Here is a 27,126-nt window from a genome sequence, read left to right as displayed (position 1 = left end):
AACTACAGAGCTGAATCAAGCGTCCAAGAGTTAACCGCAGTTGTACAGGAAGTTAGGTCTTCTACCTTCATGTTTAAAGCAGGCAGACTACGTGTTAATATGTGTTAGAAAATGCCCTTGTCGGTGTGAAGACCACATAGACCTATAAAAAATAAAATTCAAACATATTTTACTGACTAAAAATACATTTTACAGTACAATGAAATACATTTAAAAGGTCGCGCAGTGAGCGACATGTAATCATAAATGATTTTATTTTAACATCTAAACCGGAAGCTGTATCTCCGGTTACGTTCATGTCAGCGTCGAGCGGTCACATTAAGCTAACGGCTCCATCACCGGGTACCTCGGCCTGTTCGGGGTTTAATTCGTGTTTAAGTCGGGGCAAGACAACTAAATAGAAAATGGCTCTACTAACGCCGTTATTCGCTTTCCTGTACCACCTCCCGCAGGTGTACAAGTGGCTGCTGAAGCCGTATTATGTAGCTTCTCTCTTCATGTCCATAGCCTTCCTAGCTGTTCGCAAAACGCCTGGCATCTGCGACCATCTGGCTACACAGCGAGAGGACGGCAACTCCTGCGACTTTGACTGGGTCCGTGGAAACTGCTAGAATGTCACAAATTGCTTTTCAAGAATCTGTATTACCAGCGATAGTTAGCTAGCTGGTCAGTGGAGGAGCGCAGTGAGGATCGTTGGACAGGCTGACAGCAAGGGCCAGGTGACATTAGCTGCTCTTAGCTATAGGGAGAGAATGACGGGACAAACTACGGTCACTGGAAATTCAAACTGTTTTACTTATTGGCAGATATATTCCAGTCACAAAACTTAATTGATAACTTACTACAAATAATTGAGCTATGATGTTATATACGGCTAAGATGGAGTCTGTAAATCAGCGTATATTTAAATGCAGAAACGCCATTCAGTATAGTGGTTTAGCTTGCTAACGTGAGCAAAATTCCGGGCGTCCTTTAACGACATTAACTTTAATTATTAAAAGGAGAATCGATGCATGAAAGTTACCGAGTCAAGGTTTCATACGAACCTAAACCGAGCCTGTATTGACTCAGGGCCGTTTCTCCATTTTTGGGGGGCCCTATGTAAAATCTTGTTGGGGGCGGGGCGGGGGGTATTTTGTGAAACTATGGTGGCGCTTAATTTGTTTCTTATTTTCCATAAATATTTATTATAATATACAGTGTTCCCTTTAAAGCAAAGTAAGGTGGTGACATTGGTGATGAGCACTATGTGATATAGAAGGCAGAATTGTGCCTGTATTGAGCAGGACATGACATAATGGGCACCCAGGCATTCCTGTAATCTCATCGGAAGGTAGAATAATTAGACATATTGTAGAGGTTAAATTTACTTAAAGAGGGGGATAAAACTATTGATCGACTATTCCATTCAAATCAATTGATAATTCAATGGAAGGGCTCCCTCATTATAATTTAGAATTTTCTGTATTCTGGTGACAGCAGCAGCTTGTTTGGGCCTATGTTATTAATTATTCATGACAATTTGGCAGCACTTCCAAATAAAAGATGTGCCCAGAGCAGCACTTTTCAGTTTTACTGTGTCACCAAGTCCTCGGCATTGTTGCCTTCAAGTCAAGTCTCACAGCATACACACATTCCTCTTATGGCTTGTTCTTATTATCTATTACTACACATTTTTGGGACAGGATTTGAGGATTTGCTTGTAGTTCAACTCATAATTTAGGACTGTCCCAAAGTTTTCAGGAGGTCTGATTGTCCTAGTGCTGAACCACTGCAATAAGGCGCTCTGCTTACTTCTATCAGACACATCTGTTGTTAGTCATTCCGTCAGTTCTGCAGTGCATTCACATCACAATCTGTGACAGGCCGACTGATATATCGGTCAGGCTCTACAGAATTCATATGCAGTCAAGAACCTCTATCTTCTACAGGCACATTATACAGCTATTATGTCAAAAGGCGTCCACAGGTCTGGGTTTATTGGACGTCCATGTGCATCATATTTAAAATGACCACATAGTCCGACATCAAGGTGTCCCACTGTGATCTAAATGCTCTCAAAGTTGTTACTCCTCTCTGTCCATATCCCAGCAATCTGCCTTGTTTTTCAGCTCGACACTGACGAGATATGTTAAATGTTGTCTGTCAACATCTCGGATCAAAACATGTTGGTACAAGTCTTGATTGATGAAACCAGCATGAACAGACTGGTAAACATGGATGGCCACATTTATGTCATGTTTGTGTTCACAGAGAGAGGTGGAGATCCTCATGTTCCTCAGTGCCATCGTCATGATGAAGAACAGACGAGCGAGTAAGTAAATGTCTTTTTTCCTGTTTAGTTCTCAATGTTTTTCCTGAACAGAATATGAGGACTTCATTATATAATCTGATTTATGGATGATGATTGTATATCCCCAAACCATGACCCACATAAAGTTAGTTGGGAAATGTAATGTTAAAAGTAAGATTAAACCAAATGCACAGGACCAAAGTTCTTCTTTGACTGTACATGTCATTCAATGTCACATCGTCTTTTATAATATCTGGCTTTTAAGTGGAAAACTGTATTGTTTCATGTTTTTCCACTGAATTAAATTATTGAAGAAATGCATTCAATGAGCTGAATTTCCTTCCTTTGTTTTCTGCTTTATAATAGTACATTTTACTGAATACCAGTTATTGTCATTCGGTCTCCTCTCAAACACAGCAGACAGCACTGCTCAGAAAATAACAATTATCTTCTGCTAATTTTAAATCTCATGTGTTCATGTCAGTAACTGTGGAGCAGCATGTGGGCAACATCATCCTGTTCAGCAAAGTGGCCAATGTCATCCTGTTCTTCAGACTGGACATCAGGATGGGACTGCTCTACCTGACACTCTGCATAGGTCAGTCCAACTTTACTACACACACACACACACACACACACACATACACAAACATCAGCTGACTCTTCCGTTTCCTGTCTTATGAATCCAAAAGTCAAAAAACAGGGTCTGGTTTGTCAGAGTTGGCTAAAAGTCTGGTGATGCTGTATTTTATTCTTGTTGTCAGCAAATCCATTTTATAGACAGTAGAGTTGGGCAGTATCCAAATTTTGATACCGTCAAACCTCCTCCCTATTTTACCAGGGTATACGGTATTACCGTGACTAATTAAAAATTATGACGTAAGGCTCAGACGCGTCACCAAACTGTTGGCTTGTGCCTACACCGTTCAGAAACTGAATACCAAACACTAATACTGAAACAATAACAACATAACATGCACAATATTAACAACTTTTACAAATAGCAGCTTATAAAAAAGTGCAAATACAACAGTCAAACAGAATTAAATTAACATAAACATCCAGAACAGTTTTCGCGCACACAAATCAATTAAATTAAATCACTGCCCGAACAACTTTTAATAACAACAAAGAGCAGCACCTTTTCCAGCTTTAACAGGGCGCGTTGTGGACTGACAACTTTACCTGCGGTGCTGAAAACCCGCTCCGATGGTGAGCTTGTGGCACAGACGCACAGGTACTTTCGGGCCACTCGCCTCTGATGCGCCTCCAGAGGTATCAGAGGCGCAGTATTGGCGACCCGAACCAGTGTGAACAGATAAGCTGGCGGCGCGGAGAAACTAAACTAAACAGGTCCTTCACTCAACAAAATATAGAGAAATGTCCCACAAAGCAATGTTACATTACCAAACAACAGTAACGTAGTAACTGATCGTGTCTTTGGTAACTTATATGAGGAAAATAATGTGTCAGTCAGCCTGTCGGTGCTACCGACTCTTCGTCACATTTCTGCCCGAAAAACAGCGTCTGTCCCCTGCAGAAAACTTTAACTCACCAAGTGTTTGTCGCGGTGATTTTTCAGTTTCACTCTCTCCCCACGAGTGAAATAGTCAGACAGCGTCCAGTTTACTGATGGCGATTATGTAATTCAGAGAAAAACTTAACTTTGTCACTTTCCAGGATGTTTGGTGGGTCAGGATTTCAATCACATTATAACAGCATCATATGCTTGTAAACTGTCAGTGTGTAGGCTACATGTTTAAATTAACAGGTAAACACCGGGGAAACACCTTGAAAAAAAACACACGTCACCATCAAGACGTGTACCATCACGCCTCTGTTGGAGCCGGCTTTCTGTGTGAATTATACTCTGGTTCGTCTTTTATGTCGGAGCTGCTCGGCTCTGTGTGAACAACCAGTGACGGAGAATTGGAGAACCGTGCTGCGGTGATAATGCGGCGACTCTGTGTGAAAAGGGCGTGCTGTGTTGTTGTTTCGGAGATCTCCTTATTGCACAATTTACAAATTGCCTCGTCAGTATTTACCGCCTCTCCCTTCTCGTTAGCATTTTTTTTAATGATGGTATTGAAACTGATACCGTTGCTTTTTTTAAGACCCCGTGGTATACCTTATTACCGTATTACCGCCCAACCCTAATAGACAGAAACCATCAATGAATGTGTCAAAGTCAAACTTTATCATAGCCCAATATCACAAAGTATGTCTCAAAGGGCTGTACATATAATAAAAACAGCAAATAAGAAACATTAGCAAAACACACAAAGCATTTTTAAAAAGCATTAAAAACAGAATATTTAACTAAAAAAGATATTTGACTAAATAAACACAAGAGTCCAATCAGCAGTCGTCCTGTCAGAAGAAGGCTGTCCTGTAGTGTCTCAGTGGATACATGTAAAATTTTAATATTTGATATCTTCTCTCCTTTCTGCTGTTGGTCTTTGTGTGTTTCAGTGTTTTTGATGACCTGTAAGCCTCCTCTCTACATGGGACCAGAGTACATCAAATACTTCAGTGACAAAACCATTGATGTGAGTAAAAGTGGTAGAATTTATAGCAAGAGGTTGTCCATTAATCAATGGATCAGTACAATTGGTTTTTAATCTTAAATAAATACTGTGTGTGTGCGTTTGCAGGATGAGCTGGACAGAGACAGCCGTGTAACGTGGATCGTTGAATTCTTTGCCAACTGGTCTCCAGAGTGCCAGTCCTTTGCTTCTGTCTATGCTGATCTGTCTCTCAAGTAAGACTCCGTCCATCCACTCAGTAAAAACATTAAGTGAACTCAGTGGCACTAACTGCAGCTACTCTTGTGTTTTGTGTTGCAGGTATAACTGTGCTGGCCTCAAGTTTGGCAAAGTGGACATAGGACGTTATGGAGAGGTTTCCAAAAGGTTAGACATTTTATTTCTCTTGTTTTTGTATTCTCTGTCATTCTAAAAAACTTGTCTTCAACTGATTTTTTTTGTTGGAAAGAACTAACTAGAAATGTGAACACGTTGTCTCAAATGGCTTTGTTCTGTAGGTACAAGGTGTCCGCGTCTCCACTGTCCAAGCAGCTTCCCTCCCTCGTCTTGTTTCAGGGAGGGAAGGAGGTGATGCGACGCCCCCAGGTGGACAAGAAGGGTAGAGCTGTGTCCTGGAGCTTCACTGAGGTCAGACTGGACAGTGCACTCCACATCTGTGACTAACCAGAGAATACATTCTTCATGTAGTCAAAAAACAACAAACCTCAGTGTAATCATTCAAACCATATTGATTTAGAAATAGGAACAGCTTTATAACATTCAGCTTCACTTTGATCTATATTACAATCGGTGTTTCCCACAGAATCAGACTCTACAAGTGGCGGTGGCTGTCCAGCTGGGGTGCCATAGAGCATGCGCATTCGAGACTTCCACCGACCGAGTCAGCTAACTTCCGGTTTAGTGCCGAGCTAACTTGGATGGGGATGAAATGTAATCGGGTGGCTCTTCTAGACTCACCAGATTTCGCGGGGGTTGTGTGGCTTTTATTACCATTTTACAGACGTGACTTTCACAATGTTAGTTCATGGGAAATAGTCCCCAGAGCATCACATGACGATGTAATTACACGGCTTGGCCACAACATGTCTTCAAGGCCTGGAGCTCTTTGTGGTGGCTTGATCTCGACGTTGAGGCCAGCCGTCTTCTCTGCAGAGGAAGTTACGGTCTAACCCGTTATATAGTCCTCCTCTTCTTCGTTGGTTTTACCGGCGGACTAAAAACCACACCGCCATCCACTGTATCGGAGTATATAACATCATGCTATTCACTGACGGGTGCGCTGTCTTGAGTGAGTGAGAACGGGATGCGCGGCTCCAAAAATAGAAAATCAATATGTGCCAATGTTGATATTGTGGCAGACCGCCACAGATAAATTAATGTGTGGGAAACACTGTTACAATAATATTTTTACCCTCATTATTGTGAGTTGTCATAAATGGCGTTGTTTATATATTAACAATATATTATCAATTTCCACTGGTATTAGTCAACATGGGCCGCCACAGAACAATCTTTGCTTCCACAGGACAAAAAAAAGTCATGAAATGATACAAAACATTTTGCTCTCAACCATCTGATCCACTTCCTCAATACATGTGCAGTTGTTGTTGCTGCACTACATGTTTGTTACTCTACCCATGAGATGTATCCTGTATGAGGTGGACCTACCAATTCAGCCTGCGTTATTCTTGCAGTTCTGATACTTAGCTGATAAACCAGAGGATTGTAGAGTCAGGGCACAGTCATACATATGTGAATGCAGGCAAAGGACCATCACCTTTTGGTGCTGAATGTGGGCACACAGACCTCAGTGTGCTGGCTTATATTCTGTTAGTGTCAACACACACGTCTTTGCTATTGGTTGAGGCTGCTACTTCACCAGTCAGAGTTGGCCGATGTTGACCTTCAGGCAAAGCCGAGATGCAGATTAGCTTAGTCAGTGGATAAGAATGTTTTACAGTATTAGCCCCTTCACTCAAATAGAATGGAAGTGAGCAGGAGGAGAATTTTTGCCACTATTGATTTCCACTCAGCTGTGACGCACTGTGCTACTGATGCCACTTGCCCTGCTGAGTCTGAGGGCCCTATTTAGACGGTCTAAAGCGCCAGTGCATTTAGGGCGTGTCCAAGTCCATTTTGCTGGTTAAATGGTGGATAATCTGGGCACAAAGTGCGGCACATGGCGCAAAGAGGTTGTATTTAAACTATGAATTAGTCATTAGTTATGGGCGGAACATAAATCAAACCGATCTGAGTGTCGTCTCCCATTCCCTTTAAGAGCCAGGTACACCAGGACCTGGCACATATTACATATTACACAGTAGCACTTGTCTTCACCAAGGGAAAGGGATCTGCCCTGCTGTTTCACAACCACCTGTTCATCAACAACAGTTTGACTGCATATGAAAAAATAAACTGATATTAAACTAAGGTGGAGGAGGAGGAGGAGGAGGAGCGCTGTTGCTGCGTCCCTCTGTGTGTGCGGATCTCAGTCCGTGGATCAAGCGGGACGGGTCATAAAAAGTATCATCCTGATCAATTACGGTGGGATGAGAGGGTGAAATACATCCTATTTTCCAAATGAGGAAAATATTAATGACCTGCAGCGATCCTCCAGCAGCAGAAACAATGTGTTTCTCTACATTAACATGCGCATTTGTGCAACTTTATTGATTATTTAAAACTCCTGACTCTTGGAGAGTTTAAAACTACAGCTTTTAGTTTCACTGATTAAATGTGCCATGATATTTATTACAGCGACATTACTGTGAATGGAAATGTTTAAAATAACTGAAAGCAGCCTCTCAAATCATAAAATCAGAGTGTATGAACGGTGTGAACCCGCCTGTGTAGGAGCCTCTAATGTGTCCTTTAAATATCAGAAAACAGACTGTTAACAGACTTTTAACTTTAGACCAGCTTTTTGTTGGTCTATGGTGCTGTCGCTTTCCACTGCCTCAACACAGCAATCCATCATCAGTGCGCCTGACCACACCTCACTTTAAAACCAACCCGCCCAGGGGTGCACAGGTGGGAGCAAGGACATTTGTTATTTACACAACGTGGGCGCTGGGCATGAAAATGACAACTGTGTCGGTCTGAAACAAGTAGTGGCACTTGCGCTGCCTTGTGTACCACTTTGTGCTGTACATTAGATAGAGCCCTGAGAGTGTTAATAATGGAGTCGGAGTGCGCTCTGCTGGACAAAGTATGTGATGACACAATTTGAAAATAAAACTCAACCATCGTTTTCTGCATCATATAGTTTGGAAAGCAGCGTTTTCACATTGGAGCATACATACACACAATAATGATATGTCTGTGATTGGCCCAGTGAAGGGCCATATTGACCAATAAAATTAGTTGATAGATACATAGGTCGTGCTCTATTTTCTGCTTTAGTCCACAGCAAATAATTTTGTCAAATTCAAATAAACTCACGGCCTCTGCTACTCCCCACCAGGAGAACATCATCCGAGAGTTCAACCTGAACGAACTCTACCAGAAATCCAAGAAGCTCAACAAGACCAAAGGAGACAAGGTCGGCCAATCACAGTTCCCACCGGTCCCCGAGGAGGAGGAGCTAGAGCAGCAGGGAGCCGATGAACAGGGGCTCGAGTCTGAATCCAAGAAGGACAAATAAGATGGTTTGTATCACTCAGCTGGGACTTCTGGACGGAACTTGTGGCTCTTCTTCCCTCTCCTCTTCAAAGTGTTCAGTCTGTTCACTGGTGAATCAGAGTGAGCAGGACTGGTGTTCGCTGTGGATCATGCTATCCCCTCCCCAACCTTGCGTGGACCTGTTGTTTTTTTTTCTGAGAATTTAAGTTGCCAGAGTACTTCTGCCTTTCTCCAGCACCATTTAACACCAAACCTCCTTTAAACCCAATAATTTGACAGAGGTGCAGTGACTTCTGTCTGTTTCCCCTTCTTTAGAGAACTAATAGAATGAGTGTACACTTTAAAGAAGGAGCTAACTGGGATACAGTAAACCAGCTTTTAAGGGGGGTCGTCATGTTAAGACCTGGTCCAGTATATGAGTGTAAGGCCTGGAAATGTGTTGTGCAGATCTGCCACATTCACATGGCTATTAAAGTCAGCAGAACACATTTCTGATGGTTACAGCTGTGAAGACTGCTGATTGAGGAGAGGCAGTTGAGTTCCTACTAATGAACAGTAAGGGAGCAGTGAATGTGATACTAGTTTTTTTTAAATAACTCTATGACTAACTGTATATTCATGTAAACTAAGTTACAGCGCAGTGGTTGGCTGTTCTGACATACAATTAATTTGTGGTGTTAAACAGTACATTCAGGTTTGTGGTTTTGGTTGAAGTGAGGGACACATCAACACGTCAGCATGAGTCCGCTGATGTTCCTCAAGTTTAATAATAGTTGGACAGCGTTCCTGTTCATCCCTGTGAATTTGTGCTGTTGTGGACAGACCACCCTCAACTCTGTCATTCAAGCTTCTCCGACCCAACATTCCATTCATTTAATTGCATTTTTTTTTACAGGTTGTAACTCTCCTTTGTATTTTATTGTTTTGTCTACACGGTCTTTGCCTCTCCAACAGAGATGAACCTGTCTGTCCTCAGCTTTTGTGCTAACATGTCATGTTGCCTACATTCATGCTACGGTTTCATAGCTAACTTGCAAGACCTTTCTTACTTGGAAACACCTTCAGGTCTTATAGTAATTGGGCTGCATTTTTTTGACTACCTAAATTTGTCTGTTACCAATAAAATAACCATTTTTTTTCTAAAGCAAGCAGTGCTTGAGCTTCAGCATCTTCTGGCACTCTGTATTTTACAGTTTGTCAACCTGTTCTGGCCAGACAGGCACCCAAATTGTTCAATATTCTATGAATTTAAAGATGGCAGTTTTTCATATTCTGTTCTCCTGAACATGGAGGAGTCTTAATATTGATTCTTTAAGCTGGGCTATTATATTCTCCAAACTGTAGACTATAACTACTCAATTCTTTACTAAATTGTAGCCTTTATACTCTGTAGAGTAGTGTCACCTTCATGATCAAAGTAACAAGTAGCAGCATGTAGTCGTGGAACAGCGTTGATCGTGCAGGCAGTTAAACAGCCGTCATGGCCCCATCAAACTGCACGTCATACAACAACCCAACTGGGAGAAATCATGCCTGATTCTAGAAGTAGGCGAGGGCGGCGAACTACAGGGTAAAGTTGAATGCAGTGTGTCCAGTGTCTGCCCGGCTTTATACAATCTCACAGTGTCAGATACATATACATATCTCGTTGCAGCACTGCTTATAGCAACAGCTGCTGTTACTTTGGACCCAAGCTGTTTCCTAGCAAAGCAATTCTGCAACAGTTAGTTTTGTCTATTATCTTTTGGAAATTCTTATAAAAATAGAAAAGGTCTATTGAATGGTGATATGTTTCATTTGTAGTGTGGCTGGAGGCAAAGTTGTTTTGGTCCAGACTTTTCATGTGGTGCCATTATCAGATCTGAATTTGAATACTTCTGTTTTTGACCAAATAACTGAATAATTAATGACATTCCCATCAGCCTCAGCTGTACTCTTCTGTTTAGTGCTAATTAGCATGTTAGCATGCTAACATTAAACTAAGATGGTCAACATGTTAAATATCTGCTAAACATTAGCATGATGTCATTGTCATCTTGAGCATGTTAGCACCCTGACGTTTAATTTAAAATCACTGCTTCACCCAAAACTATTAGTATTGCTTCAATCTTTTTTTTACTACAGATGATGTCAAACAAATAATCAAGTGAGAAATCAACAATGACCCCAATTTCATGCTAACTGGGTCTTGAGCCTGGGGTTGAGAAACTGTATAACAGTGCTGAACACACTGTAGGTTTACTGGATGTGGTTTGACTTGTGTTGTCAGACCTCCTCAGTGTTGACAGATAGTTCTATTATGAGACAGTAGCATGATAATGGTACAGGAGACTGTCATTAACTGGATCTGTGAGACTCGTACTGTGTGATCAGGGAAGCTAAATACCAGTTTTGCATTTCCACTCAGTTTTTAATGTCATGTCAGCCAGTCGACAAATGATGTCACCTGTCACCTGTCCTGCACATTGTTTCTGAGTACTGGACCAACTTTATTTGATAAATGTGTCATTAGCATGATAATGAACTGAGAGCATGTTTTCAGCTTCAAACTGAGGTCTGGTCCTAATGAGACAGCATCACATTCCATGATTGTCTGAGGCATCCACACATCCACATTTGTTATGTATGTATTTTTAATATTTGTTTAATACATTGCCTTTACATTATTAATGGTCAGACAGGCTGTGTTTCCTGGTGAGCTGCTTCTTCTGGTCTTTTGGGATCAGATAAAATAAGTTTTGAGGCATTTGATAGAATTTCCCAGCACTGTTTCCTGCTTTATTCTGATTCTTGATAAGTCTTCATCAGTATTTGAGTTTTTGCCCATTGCAGTACACTGGTAAACATATGCACACACAAACTGTACAGACTTTGCTTTTTGAACAGACTGTGAATTTGTTCCTTAATCATGATTTTATGACTAAAACTGTTTTTGTTGTTTATTGTACACTTGTTTTGAAATTGATTTGACCTTTTGTCATGTTGCATTTCATTTGAGCTGCACTCCAAGGCTTGTATGTATATCTGCTGTACATGAATGGAAAAGTCTGCTGAAAACATCGCAGTTGTCTAGCCTGTTTTTGTTATTCATGCAATAAAACATCATGCACATGAAGCATCTCTGCTGCATTCTTTCCTCAGACAGAATTGTGTCTCTGCTGAGCTGCTCATCAGTCTTCCTCTGACACTTTCAGTGCATCTATCAAGGTTAATTTTAGTGCTGTTCTACAACACAACAACATGTAAATTGTAATCCCTTTATGCTACACAAGACAAATAAAGTATTCATGGTGGAGTGCTGAGGATGAGTTCAGGAGCCTCACAGCCTGGAGAAAGAAGCTGCTCTGTAGTCTGGTGGTACAGCAGCAGATACTTCTGTATCTGTAGTCAGACGGCAGCAGGGTGAACAGACTGTGGCTGGGTGGCTGTTGTCTTTTACAGTGAGAGACCGGAAAAGCAAAACAGAAACCCCTAATACAATGTAAGATATCTAAATAATTGAAAAACTTCCTAATGCTGTGTAGTGGAATACAATGAAACCACAACAATAGCTGCCCTCTGTTCTAACAGTGTCAATATCATCCTCACAAGGAAGGATTACATTGTACATGGAGGTTGCACTCTTTAATATTAACACCATTAATGTGTTGGGGGTCAGGAATGATGTACTGTACTAACAGAAAATGACAAGACAGTTCTGTCAGTCACAGTTGCCTTGCCGTCAGTGTATGAATGTGTGTGTGAATGGTTAAACTTGACTAATGTAAAGTGCTGTCGGGTCTCAGAAGGCCAGAAATTGGGCCAGAAGAGCCTGGATCCTGCTCCATCACTTTACCATAATTTCCTTCTTCACAGTCAATCAGTCATTTAAGATGCTCAAAGAAACCCACTGGAGCTGTTCAGAGTCTGTTGCAAAAGACTTTACTGTGTTCTCCCAGACAGCAACCTCAATACACTCACGCTGACCTGGAACTGGAGCTCTCAGAGCTCCTGGTTTTATACTCTTGGAGATCTCGAGGAGTCTCCACCTATTTTCTTAAAACACTCCTACTGAGACGTGTTTCTATTGTGTATTACCTAGCCTGGGATTTTAGGGACTTTCTAATGGTGTCATGTCTGGGCATATCAACCTCTGATCCCCATTATTTCTGGGACTTTCCAGTGGGTATTTTTAAAAAATGTTGGAGATTTCTCACACAAGTACATAATACTGTCCCTTTACAACATTAACATGATTTTCTTCACACAGGATTCATCAAAACCTGATCACAGCAGATTAAACTGAGTTTTTCAGCACTTTGAGCAGTCAGTATTCCAGAAGAGCTCCATAAATACTGGTCCATCTAAAGTGAGAAGAACGACTACATTCCACCGCTTTGTTTTAAATTTATTATCAACCCCCCCAGCCCCGCACCACACACACACACACACATCCTCAATCACACTCGCTCTCTCTCTCTCACACACACACACACACACTTAGCTGTACAGTACACATTTTTGTCATTTCTTTGATTTGAACTTGTGTTTCCCAGCCCTGTGCTAATCACACACTGGAACAGAAGTCAGCCAAAACTGTGCTTTCTAACATACACCTACAGCCCACTGTCTTCATCTACCATCATCATCATCATCATCATCATCATCCATGTTGCTCAAACAAAGAAGTGGGCTCAAATTGCAGCAATTAAAAGACAAAGCTGAAATGAAACACACTTTTTCTTGTGATGTCATTGAGCAGAAACAGAATTCACATACAGGATTCACTTCCTGTTCAGTTCTCTCATAGTGCTTCATTTATGTTACCATAACTGCTTGCAGCATCAAGTTATGTGGCCCTGTGTCGTTGTTTTTCTGTGTGACCCAGACTGGTTTAAGACAACATGGACACTGATGGAAACCTAAAGGTGACACTCCAGAGACTCAAGTATTAAGTCATACAGATGTTAAGGCCAGCGAATCTGTTAATTACAAAGCCATAACATACAGTAGTTACAAAGTACTGTCACCAACAGCTGTTTAATGCATGTTGTCTTTCTTAGATAGGACTGGGACAAGTCATTTAGTGTTTTGGCTCAGAGAGAAATACCAAATATGGGTTAGATTTAGCAGACACTGCACAGCTCAATCAAAGTTTAACTGGTGCACCAAACCCCAAAGACAGCGGACAGTCTTTTCAACGTCAAATCTTTTGCAAGGAAGACTTAGAGCTCTGTTTTCCAAGTGTCCACTACACCATCATGACTGTAGCAACTTTTGTTATTTCTCAGACCAGGAGCCTCGTCTCCAGATCTTTCATCTGTCCCGAGGATCATTTCCCTTGGCACACTAAAGTTTAATTAAAAAATGCAAAAAAGTATGTTTGTGTAAGCTTCTTTTAATTGCATTTCGAGCACCTTCATTCATTCATTCATTCATGGGGTCCAAACTCTGAGACCACATTCAAAAATCTCTTAAATTCATCATTTAAACCTGGAAATAATCCAAATGTTTGAGGATTAAGACAGTAAATGAAGGTGTCAGCAGTCAAATTGTTATTCTAATCAGAAAGGGTCTTTCTCATAGTCAAATCATGGCGAGACTAAAGGTTTCTACGGGGGCAGTGCATGGAACACTCTTTACAGACACTGGATCAGTTGTATCCAAAGTGTGATCACACCATCAGAAGATCAGTACATAACGCTTAGTTCACTGACAGATATAGGAGCAACTTCATCACAGATACAGAATTGACTAAATGATCAACACAAGAGTCCAATCAGCAGTCGTCCTGTCAGAAGAAGCTGTCCTGTAGAGTCTCAGAGGACGAGCAGCAGTTTCTAAACCACTTCTCAGGAGGGAAACAAGGACAAACAAGGCTAAGAAATACCAAAATTTCACAGTGGACGATGAAAAAAAATCCAATTTACTGATGAATACAAGTGACAGATTAGTGTCAGACGGACAGGAGAGAGAACGATACCACAGTGTTTTAAAAGCCACAGTGAAACCTGGTGGTGGGTTAGAGGAAGATTGAAGTCTGGGACTGTTTTCAGACTCCTCCGGACTGACATGGACGTTCCTCCACAGTCACCTGACCTCGACCCCATTGGACATTTGTGGGGGCAGTGAAGACTGAGAGAGCACTCTGTAACATCACAAGCAGCTTTGTGGAACAGTGTCAGATCATGCTGGGAGAACATGCGGTCATTAAAGCAAAGGGGGACAAACTAAGTACTGACTTATTCTGATATTCATGGACATTTTTCAAAGATTCAACTTTTTAAATTGTCAAGCTGTGATTATCATTTGTAATGAAACAACATTACTGCATTCAAAACAAATGCGAAAAGTATTTTGACTAGTGGTCTCAGACTTTTGGACCCCACTGTAAACACAGAATGTTTTGCAAGGAAAAATAACTGTTTAGTGGAAATGGGCAGCCAAGAGATGATTAAACATGGATATGTAATTGCATCGACTCAACCTGATGACGTACATTTTGATGGCCTGAACCTTTATCTTTTAATACTTTATTCTCATCATGACTTTTTATAACTTGACCTTTCAAATATTAGCCATAACATTCTAGCTTCATTTCTGAATATGATTCTTGTTCTCATAAATGTTTGAGTTAATGTTTTGATGACTTTTTTTGTAAAATTGTGACTTTATTCTCATAAAATTAAATTTTTTCTCTATATATCACAAAATCTCTTAACTGTGGCCCTGCATTATACTCAAGCTTTTAAAGCTGAATACTAAAGTCATTACTGAAGATGCACTCTGATCATCTTGTACATAACGCGTCTGGTTTGACAGATTCCAGGCCTGTTTTTTTCATTTCAGATGTGATCTTGGGAAAAAGGACATTTAGGACATTGCAACTCAGATTGTGTCAGAGGAAACAGCTTCAATCAAAACCAATCAGAAGGGCTCTTTTTTATGATGATTCTGAAACTGACAACACAACCTCTCCTCTGAGTCAATATTAAAAACTCTTCATTTATCAATAGCTATATTTCCATAGAAATTCATACAAAACAATTTTAAATTAAATAGGTGACATAAAAAAACACTTGAATTTTTCAAGGCAATTGCTCAAGGAATTAGTTTTCTAGAAAAATCTACCTTGTCTTAAGGACCCCATTAACAACAAAAGGCCAAAACATAATTTCCTTGTTCACTTTAGTTTCCTCACTTCCTGTTTGTTCAAACAGACAACATGGTCTACAGCCAAACACAGTGGCCTATAGTGGCTAGTAGTAATAGTAGTGCATGCTGCAGTCCAGTATGAACGCCACTTTTTAAAAAAAGAAATCCACATTTAAAATCACATCATCCTGTACAAACATGGAATCATATTCACGTCTAGGAATAAATCAACAGATGAATCACACAAACGGGGAATCAGCATTTTGTTTTGTTTTTTTTCAACGTCACATTTTTCATCCCTACATCAAAAGGCAAGTCAATTCACATAGCAACATCGATCGGCAAGTTCATGGGTGACGTCCCTTCCAGCCACTAGTAGATTGTCACAAGTTCTGAATAGATCCTACTAATCGCTTGATTATTGACCTCCTGTCAGGTCGTGTTGTGCATTTCCATGACTGACTGGAAGGCTGTGACCCAGACGACGGCCTCGAGGAAAGTGACAACAGGTAACAGGGATTCTGCCCGGGCTGCATCGCTGACTCCACCTGTGTTCTTGGTCCATTGCAATCACACCACACTGCATTTGGTGAATGCTGTTACTAAACGTTAGGTTTAACTGACCTTTAACTGGGGCCTTGACTTGTATCAAGAAAGGTCTTTGACTACATCTGATATGACTTGTGTATGACTGATCGCACATGTAGTTCACACTAAACTGGTCGTCAATGTGAATGGATTCTACTTTTTGATCAGGTTCATTATTACTATCATCATCATCACCATCATCAAGGAGTTTGTGTTTAAGTGAGCATGATTGGTTAAATGTTAAAATATGATAACATCTATGCCAATTTTTACCTAAACGCAGCATCAGTCAGAAAGTGCTGATATGAGCCTTCATTAACCTGCGGTGGTCAAACCTTATCCAGAGCTCGTTGGTGGCCCCAGTGGGGATTCAACTCCTCACCTTGGCAGTGGTAATGCCTTGCACTACTATACTTGTATATTCTTAAACACTCAGACCTGACCATGCTAGTAACTCGTGCTACCTACTGAGCCACTGTGAGGATAAAACCCACAATAAGAGCCAAATCCTGGTTCCTGTTTGGTCCCGTCAGATCCAAAAACATAGTCTTTCATCGGCCAGTTTCACCAACTCCTGGCTTACATCAGTCCAGGTCTTACTGTCACTTTACCAGTAGTTATTAAGGTGGGTATCTGAAGGCAGGACAGTTGAGTACAGTTCAGTGCCTCAGCCAATGAGGAGTGAGATCGCGACAAAATAGTTAAGCTCATCCTCAGACGTCCACGTCTACAATGTGTCAGTAGTTTCTTGTTTTATGAAAAATCCAAATCTCTCAATGGCAGAAAGAGACAGCTGGATCTCCTCTTTGTCTCATTGGTCGTCAAGCTGGAGGTGTCCACTCAGACAGAAATCTCATAGGTGGTGCCCCCGACACCCGTTACCTTCTTCACCCCGCCACCCTGAGGCCTATGAGCGGGACTCTGCATCAATGCCGAGCTGGGATAGGCCACTCCGGGCCGGGCAGACACGCTGACTGGGTGAGAGGGAGAGGAAGGGGCGGAGCAGGAGGAGGTGGAGGGGTAGGGCTGGCCGCCGTTGGTCCGACACAGAGGTTTCATCTGGATGAGCTCATCCCTGATTTTGGAAGAACACAAAGAAACAATGAGTGTGACGGTTCAGGACAGGAAGCCCAGAGTCCATCTGAAGAATAGACGGACATCTCAGAGACATTAACCGTAAGGATTTTAACAGCTGAGTCACTCCTACAACACATGAAACAAACTGCACTACAGGCACTTTCACACCTGCAGGTCAGTTCAGTTGGTTTGATCTAGAATACATAAATTGATGCATTGTTGCCTTTAAGTTCTTGCAAACCAAACCAAGAGGCATCAGACAGCAGGTCATTCTGCACTGAAACGCTTCATGTGTGTTATTAATGTTCTCTGGTGTCATAAAGAAATAAATAATTATTAATACCACATGATATAAATAATGACAAACAACAAGCAGGGTTTCTGCAAGATTTACACATTTCAATTCAAGATCTTTTCAAACCACATAGAATGCAACATGTTTCAGCATCATACCATCCAAAGCATCAAAGTATTATAGAAAGGTATGACATGCCCTTGAGTTTAATTATCATAATTCATAATTTTTTCTGTAATAAAATAAAATATATTTTCTGTATATATCAATGTCTAATGATATAAATAATGAATCAATGGAGCACATTACTGTGGGATGCCTATGTCACACTTCAAACGGACTTAAAGAAAAACTAATAAACTGCCAAAGTACACCAAGAAGATACGAGCTCAACACAGCTGACTGATTAGAGTTTGTAATAGTAGTTGAACTTTAGAAAGCAGACTGGAATCACTTATCCTTTATCAAAAGTGCTGTGGGTATTGTGTTTGCTTTTACACCTCAAATGATTCATCTTAAAACAGCTGTTCAGTGTTTGACTGACAGCTTTCAGATAAGCCCAGACAAACCAAACTAAACTGACAAATACACCGTTCATTTTAACTGAACCAAACAAGTTAGGTGTGAAAGCACCATTTGCAGTTGGTGTACAGCTCACTTCCCACCACAACTGTCAGTCTACATGGAATCATAGGCTGTACAGTAGTGGTTAAAAGTTTACATCCACTTGTAAAGAACATGTTCATCATGGAAGTCTTCAGTTCCAATGATTTCTACAGCTCTCAGTTTTCTGTGATGAACGAGTGGAACACAAACTACTTTGGCACAAAAACCTTCATAAAGTTTGGTTCAATAATTAATTTATTACAGGTCTTCTGAAAATGTGACTTGAATGTCACTTGAATGATCATTTCTGGTGATTATAGAACATTGTGTGAATGAAATGTTCTGTGTAGCATGGCCTCTTAACCTCTCCTGAGTGATTCTGATTGATTACAGCTGGTTACTTTTCTGGGCCCATTTTAATAGGGCTTGTTTGATACACCCATTAGACTCAGCCACTAACACTACAATGGGAAAGTCTAAAGAGCTCAGCATTGATCTGAAAGTGCACATCATTGATTTGAACAAGTCAGGAAAGTCACCTGGAGCCATTTCAAAGCAGTTACAGGTTCCAAGATCAACTGTACAAACAACTGTTTGTAAGTATAAAGCTCATGGCACAGTTGTGTCACTGCCACCATCAGCAAGAAAACACAAACTATCAGCTGCTGCTGAGAGAAAACTGGTCAGGATGGTCAAGAGTCAACCAAAAACCACCAAAAAACAAGTCTGCAATGAATTAGAAGCTGCTGGAGGACAGGTGTCAGTGTCCACAGGCAGGTGTGTTTTACATCAACATGAGCTGAGAGGCTGCTGTGGAAGACGGAAGCTCTTGATCCAGACGCAGCACCTTAAAGCTCGTCTGAAGTTTGCTGATGATCACATGGACAAAGAAAAAACCTTCTGGAGGAAAACTCTGTGGTCACATGAAACTAAAACTGAGTTGTTTGACCACAATGAGCAGCAAGATGTCTGGGGAGAGAAGGTGAGGCCTTTAACCCCAAGAACACCAGACCTACTGTCCAGCATGGTGCTGGTAGTATTATGCTGGGGGGTTGTTCTGCTGCCAGTGGATCTGCTGCTCTAAAGAAAGTAAATGGAATAATGAAGAAGGAGGAATATCTCCAAATTCTTCAGGAAAAACCTAAAACTATCAGCAGAAGACTGGCTCTTGGTTGAAGGACAATGATCCCAAACATACATCAAAAGTGGTAAAGGAACAGATCAATCAGGCTAGAACTGAGGTTTTGGAATGACCTTCCCAAAGTCCTGACTTGAACCCCATCGAGAACATGTGGACTGTGCTGAAGAAACAAGTCTGTGCCAGGAAGCAAACAAATATAGTTGAACTTCACCGATTCTGTCAAGAGGAGTGGTTAAAAATTCATCCAGAGGACGACCAGAAGCTTGTTGATGGAGATCAAAAGCACCTAACTGAGGTGAAAATAACCAAGAGACATTTAACCAAATATTAGAATTACTGTATGTATACTCTTAGAGATTTGGTCACATTTTCAGAAGAATGTTTTTTGTGACAAAGTAGTTTGTGTTCCACTCGTTCATCACAGAAAAATGAGAGCTGTAGAAATCATTGGAACTCAAGACTTCCATGATGAACATGTTCTTTACAAGGGGATGACCATCACTGTCGTCCACAGTCGTATTTGTGAACTTAAGGGTGATGTTACACCAATTACAGACTGTGGCTTCTGTGATGGTGGAAATGTGCAACACAGAAATATTGTATGACAGTAACATAACAATGGAATGTCACAGACCCAAACAAGGCTGCAGCAGCTGTAAATCCTGGCTGTTGGTGAAAAAGCTTGTATCTCAGTATAAAGGTTGGAACATTCATATTAGACTAATAGTCAATCAAAAATGTTTGCTCTGCTGGAGAAATGAACTATTCTTTACTGCAATAGTTGGTTAAGCTCTGAACTATGACACGTGACAATCACACTCAAGAAAAACCCACAGTAGTAAAACTAAACCCATGCAGCTGTGGACTAACTGTACGTGACAGAAACGAGGGGCAGGATGGAAAAAGCAACAGGGATGTTGGACAGGACAGAAACACACACATCAGCATGTCAGAGGATGAAAGAGTCTGATTGTCGACATGCAAAAGCTTGTCCGTGCCGCACTGTGACTAAAATGAGCTTAACTGAACCTAAACTACAACGCAAAAATGTTGGCTCTGTTATTGTTGTTCATTTTTTCCCCATGTCCCACTCAGGTCCCATGGGGCACCGCAGAAGTGACTCCACCTCTCTATGCTTCAGCATTTCAAGACCCAAGCCACGTTCCCATGACTTGCCTGCCACCTGCTGGCTGCTAAGCCTGACAACTTTTCTGGTGAAAACCTGTTATTTTTGTCCTCTGTGTGGGCCACATTTAATGTAGAGTATAGGGATACAGATCTGTCTGTAGCAGGCTGATACAAAATAATGTCCAGACCAAACTGAAGGTGGTTAAAATGCAAGAACAGGAAAAGAACAAACAAACAGACACAGAAACAGCAAACCGTGAGAAACATCACAGACAAATGGAAGACAAGCAAAGGGAAAAGAAGGAGGAACTCACAGGAAATCTGGCAGGAGGAAGAGGAGAGAGGGGAAGAGGAGGAGGAGCAGGAGGAGCAGTCAATCAGGTAGTCAGGTTTTCAGGCGGGCAGGTGGTTTTTTCAGGGTTAGCAGCAAACCAATTGTCCTGACAAAAGGCGAAACTCATACTCACTTCGGCGCTTGTATTCCTCCTCCTCCCATCCCTCCACCTCCTCCTCCTCCTCCTCCTACCCCCGCCGCATTTGCTCCAGCTGACGCGGAGGCCTTTCGGACCAGCCGGTACTGCATTTCAGCAGCGGCAGCACTCGAGTAAGACAGGGACTTTCCCAGAGGTGGGGGGTGCGGGGATCGGGGAGGGTGGGTTGTGGAGGTGGAAGAGGAGCCCAGAGGGGTGTCAGTAGAGCGGGTGCGGTAAGGATAAGCATGGTGGGGGGGTGCGTGAGGGACAGCAAAGCGAGGAGGGCGGGAGGTAGATGAAGATGAGGAGGAGTGGTGGTGATGATGGGAGTGGTGGTGGTGGTGATGGTGGTGGTGGTGATGATGTGGGGGAGGTGGAGCGGAGGAAGAGGGGGGAGCCGAGGCCTGATTGGCAAGTGGGGGGTGAGAGCCGGGGTGGGGCTCGCTCAGCAGACGCTCCTTCTCTGGAGGAGGAGGTGGGGAGGAGGATGTAGAGGAGGAGGAGCGATGGAGGAAGGGGTGGTGGTGGTGGTGGGAGGAGCGGTGGTGGTGATGGGGAGACTGGGAGGACTGGGAGTGCATCTCAGCAACTCTTTGTTGTGACGACAGAAAGGGGGAGCTGTAGCCGCCTGCTGCCGGCGTGCAGGGTCTTCCAGAGGGAACCTCAGGGGCTGCTGAGTCCACCACTACCCCTTTGTCGAAATCGTCACCACCTGCCAGTAAGCTGTCATATGACAGGCTACCGTTACGAGATGGGTGGTGAGGCGGGGTTGTCTGATTGGCTAAGCTCTTGAAGCTGGCTGAGGTGGTGGTAGCCTCGGAGACGTGGGCAGCCCCTGCTGAAGTGTGCGTGGAGCTGGAAGATCGTGACGCCACTCCTGATAGGACGGTGGGGTCAGAGAAGGAGGGGTATGAGCGTCCGCCAAGGGAGTAGCCAGGGATACCTCCTCCTCCCAGTTCTCTTCCTCCCTCCCTCCTCTCCCCACCTCCTCCCCCTCCCACTCTCTCAGATGAAGTGTCCCTCCGGTCCAGGCTGGGCTGGGAGCGGAAACCAGGCTGCTGGCTGGCCTGGAGGAGGGAGGAGGTGGAGGAGGAGGAGTCCCTGGCACTGCCAACACTCTCCCCTCGACTTAACTGGAGGGGGCAGAGGGAGGAGAAAGAGGAGAGCAGGTGAAGGAGAGAGGGGGCAGAAGGAGGGAAAAGAAACAAGAAGCTGAGCAAATAAGAGTAAAGAGGGACATTGGAGTTTAACCATGAACCATTTCTGCTGCACTTAGACATCATGACACCTCAGCTGCTGCTGTTGGCAGTGTTTCTTTGACAGACAGGAACTAGTCCCTGTACACATCAGTACTGAGATTGTCAGTCTTTGCTTCATAGCCAATTCTTCGGGATATTCAATACACTTACTTTGAGAATACTTCCACACAATGCTTTGATGAAGTAAGGCTGAAGACCTCAAACATGGAGTAATGAAGGCTCTGCCCACATAGGTCCAACTCAAATAGATATTCAAATATATCAAATTGTATTCATTTATTCTTCATTTTTGTGACATATTTTATCTGTGAATCTTCCTGACAACTACTGACAAGTACCAGCAGCACTGTACAATACAGACGGAACTACAAGCCATGAGAAATATAGGTTTACCAATTAGAAAATATTTTGCATGACTTTTCAAACCATCTCAAAATGTGGCATAGTTCACCCATTTACAGAATCGAATTATCACTTTACGTCTCTACTCTGTGGACCCATCATCAAACCGCCCGGTGTCCAGGCCATCCATTCCTTGCTCTGACAGCAGCTTCTAGTTAAGTATCCACTTATCATTATGGATTTCCTATGTCTTTTTCACACTGATATATGCTCATAAAAATAGCATTAATTTTGTAAGAAGGCAAAACTATCAAACCATATTAAGCTAATTAGGCCTGGTTCCTTCTTTTTAATTTGAAAGTCTGCCCCCCAACAGTGTCTGCTTGGAAAAATTCTGGCCCTTGACAAATGTAGTGTTTGACCTCTGTGTATAGATTGAACATGTTACCTGCACTCTGTTTAACCAGCCTTGTCACTATGTAACAAGCATCACACCAACATGAGAGCACAGCTGTTGTGAAGTGGACTTCTCTGTTTGATGCCACCGTAAACTTAAGACCCTCGTCAAACATTTGCTGTGAGGAAGGTCTCTTGAACAAAAGCTTGTCTTCATTTTCAAATAGGTAAATGCCAAGTTTTCTTTTCTCCATATTAGATGTTTAATAGGTTCAAACTTCTGCTGCAGTATTTTTAGTTCAATAGTGATGTGAGGGCTTAAAAGTCACTATAGCAAGCAAAAGAACGTAGAATGCAATAGCATATGAATAACAGTTCTATGAATGCTTTGCTGATCATAATAGTACAATCCAACTGCACAATAATAAATATAGAAAAAGTTCTTCTCTCCCCTGACAAGTAGATGCCAAGGCCACCCAAGTCATTCATTCAAATGAAGACATAATATTGCCGTTAAATTAGACAAAAAACAATCGTCCAAACTTGAATTTAACAGAAATAATTAACAGAATTCATTTTGTTAGCACTTATAGGCAGCGATGACAAAAAAGTGTTGTTACTGAGATGAAATCTTGATATACACTTCCTCCTTATGTCTCCAAAAGCCCATAACACAGAAAAAGAGAGAAACACGTTGATCTCCCCAGTCAGCCTCTATCTGAGGCATCAGGAAATAGTTTTTCTATATGAGAGCAACTCAGGTAACAAAAGCAAGAAACATCAAAATTAGAGATTAAAGAGTAATTGAAGGCAAAATTGAAAGGATGAAGAGGAAGGAGTAATAAAGTAAAGTAATAAAGAGATTGAAGTTGGTATATCAAACTAAAGATAAATGAGGGAGAATCAAAACAACAGTGATACAGAGGATGTGGGCTGACAGGTGGGAGGATATGGACCAGACATGGGCACAAATACTGAGTAGAACCAACCATCTTTACCAGTCCACATGTAGTCAGGTACAAAGATTTGATTTAAACTAAACAAATTGTACTCCTGTATTACTCATTCTGTCAGAACAGTAATGCAAATACAGATGAATCCAGTCATTAACCATTTAAATGGATTTAAATAGTATTTCACCCACGTCCAGAGCCAACAGAAAGGGGCAGGAAACAAAGTCACAGTGAAGATAAGAGGGGAAAAATGCTTTCAGAAAAATCACTTACTGATACTGATCAACAGAAAGCCACTGAGAAACCAAACCAAGATGGCCCACAGGAAATTAAAAGAAAACAAAACAAAAACATGAGTGTACAGCTGTTGTTTTTCTTGTGCGTTATTGTCCTTGCATATCACCTGGCTGTAACTCCTGTGTGTTTGTGTGCATTACCTGGTTAGCATAAGCATGTGTGAGCGCTGTGTGGTTCTTTCCGGGGCTGTAGGTAGGCCTGTATTTGTACATGGTGGGAGTGGGAGGGGCTTTGTTCAGCAGACTGCACTCTGCAGGAGGGTGGGACGAGACCAAAAGAAAAACATCACTGTGAACTCATCATAGTATCAGATAATGTTTAGTCTTCACAACAACAAGTTGTGACAGAGTTGGCATGTAGGTGGCTGGTTGAAAGTCTCTGAGCTGTGGAAGGAAGTCAGACAACATTACCCTCTGTGTTTCCTCTAGTGATTCCAGGGTAGCGGAGCTCTGGTTTCGGAGGAGGAGGAGGTTCAGCGTCACATGACTGACTCTCCATCATCTCCAGACTAGACTTCGACTGGAAAGAATAGAGAAGACAGATAACACTCAGAGAAAGAAATATAAGGATAACATTAAGTTGACTTAAATATAGCCATGCTGTTAAGCTGGTCTTGTTGTCACTTTATATCTATCATATGTACAGTATGCACAGACCAGTGACAGTAAAACCAGAAGAAATGAATACAGACACTTCCACACATGAAAATTAAGGGTGCTTCTATCAGGATTTAGAATAGAGCTCAGCATTGTGTTTCTTTACTTTACTGTCCAGTGGCAAAATAAAAACACAATTGAAATACTGAGAAAATAATTAGATTTATTTCAATGGATTTGAAACAGTAAGCCTTAAACAAAATGAAAGCTGTATCAATCAGATTTAAGAAAAAATAAACAGGACACATTCTATTCTCAGTCAGTTGTTTCGGTCTAACAGTCTTACTTTCAATTGACAGAAGTTTGGTAGAATGATGTGAGGAAGTGTCTGCAACTCCAAACTCAAAGTACTTTTGCCTCCAAAATGTACTTAGCTAAAGTACGTCAGTACATTTGCTGACTGTAAACTTGCTGTGTTGTCACATTTAACCGCAGTTTACACCTCATGTTCTCTCTGGACACAAATGTCAGTTCTGCTGTGTGTTTGTTTCTGCTGCGAGGTATTAGCTCTGTCAGCTGTAATATGTGTTTATGTCAGTGTGTTTGATAACCACATTTCAGGGATCCTTGCAAAAAGGTGTGTATATCAGCCAATATATCAATATTGGAATTTATTACTACCCAACATTGGTATTGGCCCTTAAAATCCAAGTATTGGTCGGTCTTCACACATAATGTTGCCTCCTGACATCAGGACACAATGAATGAACAAATGATCTGCCTAGTGTTTTTATATCCTTCCTTATGAAGTATCACAGACTGTCTGGGATGAATGATGTACAGTAGTTGTGTTGCGTTTACTGATGTGGCCTTATAGGATATCTGACTTTTGAATTTTAAACAGCTTTTAAACCTCTTGTTGCCATCTGGACCTGCCTATATGCAAACTGTCCAGGTGCTGATTGGAATAAGTGGCATAGCACTTTTACACAACATGTGTACCAACAGTCGAAAACTAATCATTTTTTTCTTTAACTCATGTTAAAACCCAACAGGATGATAACACACAGTATCTATAGCACCTCAGTAAAGTTTTTCCTTATGAGCACCCGTCCTCTTGTCCTTACCCGGTGCAGGTCTCCCTGTATGCCGTTATCCAGGATCTTAGCAGCCAGCTGGGCCTCGGTCAGTTGAGGTCGCAGAAAAGGAGGCTGCACACACACACTCTGCACACACTTCTTTCTGCCCAGATATCTGCAGAGAGCACAGAGACTGTGAGTGTCCACATCTTTTGAATATAAGGACACACTTTCTGAGTGCTCAAACATGCTGTTTATCATCAGTGCAGTCAAGACTTTAATACTTGCAAATACTCCTAATATTCTCAGTTACTCTCGCAAAAATATTTTTACACTTCTCATAGCATATAAGATCTCTGACAAACATTCATGAGAACATTCCATGAGAGTGAACTGCAGGAGCAGCAATCAGGTAAGCTCATATTCTCTCCACTACAAGTTTGATGTCAGCAACATCAGTATTGTTAAGTTGATGTGCTAGCTTGCACTGCATCTCTCTTCAGTGTGTCTGTCTTGCTAACCGTGCTGTTCAGTGCATCTCTTGGTCTGTTCGTGTGTTGCCAGCTGCTTTCAGGACTGTGTTCTGTGACTTTGTGCCTGACAAAAATGCAACCATTAATAACTGTGATGACCCCTCCACACCACTGGGTGTTCCTGTTTTGCTCTCTCCTCTATCTGTTGCAGGATCTGAGTTGGAGGAAGGGTTGTCATTGTCTTATGAGCCGCACCTGGGCCCAGTGGTGTTCTCTCTATAAAGCTCAATACCACCTCCTCACACAGAGATCCTATTTTCCACCACAGCCCAAATGAATAAAGTGAATAAACAAACTGACTTTAAAGGACAACACAATTTCATACTGTTTAACTTTGTTTATATGCGGCGGACTCTGCCTCCTTTCTAGCTCCAAACAGTGTTCTGGGGACTTTTTTTTCCTCTGAGAACAGCTTCTTTATTCACTTGTGGAAAAAGTTTGCATTATTGCCTCATTAATATTGTAAAAAATACAATTCTGACTTTGAATTTCTTCTCCAAAACTACATAGTGCTCCTTCAATATTGTATAGCCAAAGCTAATTATATAATATTGTTAGGACTGGACTAATTACAAGGAAGCAGATCCTAAACCCAGTGTTATTTTTCAATATTATATTTTATATTTTCTTATTTATTTTTATATTCACTTATCTTCTAAGATTCTATAGAAAATATTCTTTTTAATAAATTGGCTGGTTTAAACCTCATTCTGTTCTGTATAGGTGTACTTGTTCTTAGAACGACAGATGGAGCAAACTGCTTTGTTAC

The 27,126-nt window shown here is 41.7% G+C and overlaps 2 protein-coding genes across 2 annotated transcripts in view; one reads left to right on the top strand and one right to left on the bottom strand.

Moving 5' to 3' along the window:
• Positions 1–297: 297 nt before the first annotated feature.
• On the top strand, positions 298–11,575 carry tmx2b (thioredoxin-related transmembrane protein 2b). The gene is made up of 8 exons (XM_084380364.1): positions 298–593; positions 2,254–2,314; positions 2,778–2,891; positions 4,766–4,842; positions 4,948–5,054; positions 5,140–5,205; positions 5,337–5,466; positions 8,303–11,575. The coding sequence occupies exons 1-8, from the start codon at positions 405–407 to the stop codon at positions 8,480–8,482; spliced, it is 924 nt and encodes a 307-aa protein (XP_084236490.1). The 5' UTR covers positions 298–404; the 3' UTR covers positions 8,483–11,575.
• A 1,256-nt stretch (positions 11,576–12,831) lies between these two features.
• zdhhc5a (zDHHC palmitoyltransferase 5a) overlaps positions 12,832–27,126 on the bottom strand; it is a 36,400-nt gene continuing 22,105 nt past the window's right edge. The window contains exons 8-12 of the mRNA XM_084380351.1: positions 25,873–25,999; positions 24,560–24,668; positions 24,290–24,399; positions 20,897–22,035; positions 12,832–17,257 (exon numbers count right to left, since the gene is read on the bottom strand). Of these exons, the coding sequence (XP_084236477.1) occupies positions 17,023–17,257; positions 20,897–22,035; positions 24,290–24,399; positions 24,560–24,668; positions 25,873–25,999 (1,720 nt within the window). The 3' untranslated portion in view covers positions 12,832–17,022. The remainder of the gene's footprint in view (positions 17,258–20,896; positions 22,036–24,289; positions 24,400–24,559; positions 24,669–25,872; positions 26,000–27,126) is intronic.

Source organism: Pagrus pagrus, assembly GCF_965226575.1.
Source record: "Pagrus pagrus genome assembly, chromosome: 2".
Lineage (NCBI taxonomy): Eukaryota > Metazoa > Chordata > Actinopteri > Spariformes > Sparidae > Pagrus > Pagrus pagrus.
Note: the sequence above shows the minus strand (reverse complement) of the source record. Positions and strands in the feature narration are given on the sequence as shown.